We start from the raw sequence: 3,082 nt of genomic DNA, 5'->3' as shown, positions 1-3,082 counted from the left end.
AGAGAGGGACAGTGGGAAGTGAACTCCTTATTCCCCTGCGGGACAGCCCCTGGCGGTGTGGCCTCCAGGCGTTGAGCCCCACGGGAGCCCCAGTGTCATCATCTCTAAGACAGGCCAATGACCGCCTCCACTTTCAAGGCTGTTGTGAGAATAAAATGAGAAAAGACAGGAAACATAGCATGGTTTTAGTCGGCGCTTAGCGTGTGGCCCTCAGTCCTACTGTGTCATCAGACACCTAGGGGTTCTTGAACACCTACTGCGGGGGAGACCAGTCCCTGGAAGAGGGCAGCTTGTATTCTCGGAGAGCTGTGAGAGGCAGTGGGTGCAGGTGGGGCTCAGCCACCAACTCCCCCCTCCCCCCGCTGACACACACACACACACACACACACACACACACACATTGGTCGCCCCCAGTGCTTGCCCTCAGACGTGCAGTAGGTCAGAGGTCAGAGGTCAGGCAAGGAGACTGAGGGTGGCGATCACACCTTTCCTGCAGGACAGCCAGCCCCCGCATCGGCGACGTGATCCAGAAGCTGGCCCCCTTCCTGAAGATGTACAGTGAGTATGTCAAGAACTTTGACCGTGCTGCTGACCTGCTGGCCACCTGGACTGACAAGTCCCCGCCCTTCCAGGAGGTTATCAGCCGCATCCAGGTGAGGCTGGTGGGGGTTGGGGTGGGGGGTGTCCCGAGGGCTGCCACCCTCCAGGGTGCAGTGATTCCGTTTCCCTAAATGCTCCTGGGCCAGGCCCATGCCAGAGCCTGGCAGTCTTCTCCTGAGCTTAGCCGATGCTCGGGGCATCCTGTCCCCCTCCCCCCTTTTCACGGGCTCATTCCTCTCCCCCTCATCCCCAAGAGCAGCGAGGCCTCTGGCAGCCTGACCCTGCAGCACCACATGCTGGAGCCCGTGCAGAGGATCCCACGCTACGAGCTACTGCTCAAGGAGTATCTCCAGAAGCTGCCTGCCCAGGCCCCGGACCGGGACGACGCCCAGAGTGAGGATACCTCCAGGGGGGTGGGGGGTGGGGGCAGGTGCTGGAGAGACAGGTCCTCCGATAGATTTATTCACATCTGCAAAAATAGTTAACAGCCCCAGTGAGTACCGTCGCCTGGTAGGCACTATTCCTACCTTTACCTGGGCTCAAGGGACTTGCCCAAGGTGGCGCAGTGAGAAAGGAACGGAGAGGGATTCGAACCCATGCCTGTGCGATGCTGGCACTACATGCTGTGGGTCCCACTTGGCAGGGGGAGCGGTAGAAGGTCATGGAGCGGCTCACCTGCTCGCTGCTTGGGGTGGTCTCCAGTCTCCCCCCCTAAGTGGGAAGTGGCCCCACTGTGCGTGGCAGATCCTGAGGCCACTGTGTGAAGCCGTAAGGACATCCTGCCTCAGGCATCATGCCTTGTTACCTTCAGAAGCCCTGGACATGATCTTCTCGGCCGCCCAGCACTCCAATGCCGCCATCAAGGAGATGGTGAGCAGCCACCGGCCCTGCCGCCTCCCGCGCGCGCGCGCACGTCTCCGCATCCCCGGCACATCCCACTTACCATATCCACTCCTCTCTGGTCCCACCGCACCATGCCCATGCCCTCTGCTGCCTTCCGCCCCGCCCCACAAGACAAACCTTCCAGAAGCAGATGGGCCTGTCCACCCTCGCTTAAGGACACCGCCCCCCCCCCCCGGCCCCGCCCCCAGGAGCGGCTGCAGGACCTGTGGGACGTGTACCAGCGCCTGGGCCTGGAGGATGACATCGTGGACCCTTCTAACACCCTGCTCCGCGAAGGCCCCGTCCTCAAGATCTCCTTCCGCCGCAGCGACCCCATAGAGCGCTACCTGTTCTTGGTAAGGGGCGCTGGGGGGCCCCACTACACCCTGATAGGAGAAGTCCACATGGGCCTCAACCGGGCCCTGCAGGAAGAGCCAGGGAAGGGCAGACGTCTCCAGCCTCCTCTGACTTTGGTGCCTGGGGGACTTTGCACAAGTCATGGGCTACCTCCAAGCCTCGGGCAGGACCTCCAGTTCATGAGTTTCCCAGACCTGGAGGAGAAAGTTTAGTATTAAATTAAAAAATAAAGACACTGAGGGAGGTTGGGGGCCGGCCACCACCCGCTGCTACTCCTACGAGTTCAGTAATACTACTTCTGGGTTCAGTAATGCACAATTGTACGGTTGAGATATATATGTATTATATTAAAGTCATCAAGAGCATGAGAAATATTACAATAATACAGTCAGACACATTACATGATACCATCGCTCACCTCAGCCCAGCTTGGTGGTCCACATGGAGAGAGGGGGAAGGGAAGGAGGGGAAGGGAACAAGGGAGAGGGGAGTGACCAGGGAGTGAGCAGTAAGAGGGCGGGGGCACCCCCCTGGGCGGGCGGCCGGCGGGCCTCCCCTGCGTGCAGGCTGAGTGACCGGCCGGCGCTCAGGTCTTCTTCCAGGAGCTGCTGCAGGAGGCCTGGAGCAGCAAGGCCTTCCCCGAGGACGTGGTCAGACTCATCTTCTCCAACATCTCCTCCATCCACCAGCTCCATTCACAGTTCTTCCTCCCAGCGCTGCAGCGGAGGCTGGACAACTGGTGAGCCCTGCCGGAGGCACCCTGACCACAGCCTGACACTGCTCTGTCCTGCTCGGCTCCTGTCCTTGCTGGGTAGGAGCTCCTCCTTGGGTCCCAGGCCTGGCTGCTCAGCGAGGGGCTCGGGCAGTGGGTTTAGGAAGCCAGGACCCTGTTCTGGCGAAGGGGATGCAGGCCTGGTGACACAGGAAGAGGTGGAACTAGCCAGTGCTAGCGAGCCGAGTGCTTCCTACAAACCTGGCCATGAACTGTCTACATGCTAACTCACTTAATCTCCCCCAGAGCCCCACAGTGTTGTGACTGCGGTTATAAAGAAGTCTTCTTTGTTGTCAGAGACAGCCGCTAAAGTATGCAGAAGGGAAATCTCTCGCTCTATGTCTTGTCCCAAAGATATATCACATTGCCAGGCCTTGGATGGCCTTGACATTCTTTGGCTCGGGTGAAGAACTGTGCCAAGTGTCCAAGTCCAAGTCACTGCCATCGATCCCTAGCGACCCCGTAGGACAG

The 3,082-nt window shown here is 59.6% G+C and overlaps 1 protein-coding gene across 1 annotated transcript in view; it reads left to right on the top strand.

Moving 5' to 3' along the window:
* Positions 1–3,082, top strand: part of FGD2 (FYVE, RhoGEF and PH domain containing 2) — a 27,471-nt gene that overhangs the window by 6,035 nt on the left and 18,354 nt on the right. The window contains exons 4-8 of the mRNA XM_045294780.1: positions 497–653; positions 855–993; positions 1,412–1,470; positions 1,692–1,838; positions 2,442–2,578. Coding sequence (XP_045150715.1) covers positions 497–653; positions 855–993; positions 1,412–1,470; positions 1,692–1,838; positions 2,442–2,578 — 639 coding nt within the window. The remainder of the gene's footprint in view (positions 1–496; positions 654–854; positions 994–1,411; positions 1,471–1,691; positions 1,839–2,441; positions 2,579–3,082) is intronic.

Source organism: Echinops telfairi, unplaced genomic scaffold, assembly GCF_000313985.2.
Source record: "Echinops telfairi isolate 266 unplaced genomic scaffold, ASM31398v2 ScPeMD7_3533;HRSCAF=4204_1, whole genome shotgun sequence".
In the NCBI taxonomy this organism is placed as follows: domain Eukaryota; kingdom Metazoa; phylum Chordata; class Mammalia; order Afrosoricida; family Tenrecidae; genus Echinops; species Echinops telfairi.
The sequence above is the reverse complement of the archived record's forward strand: the minus strand, read 5'-3'. Positions and strand labels throughout refer to the sequence as shown.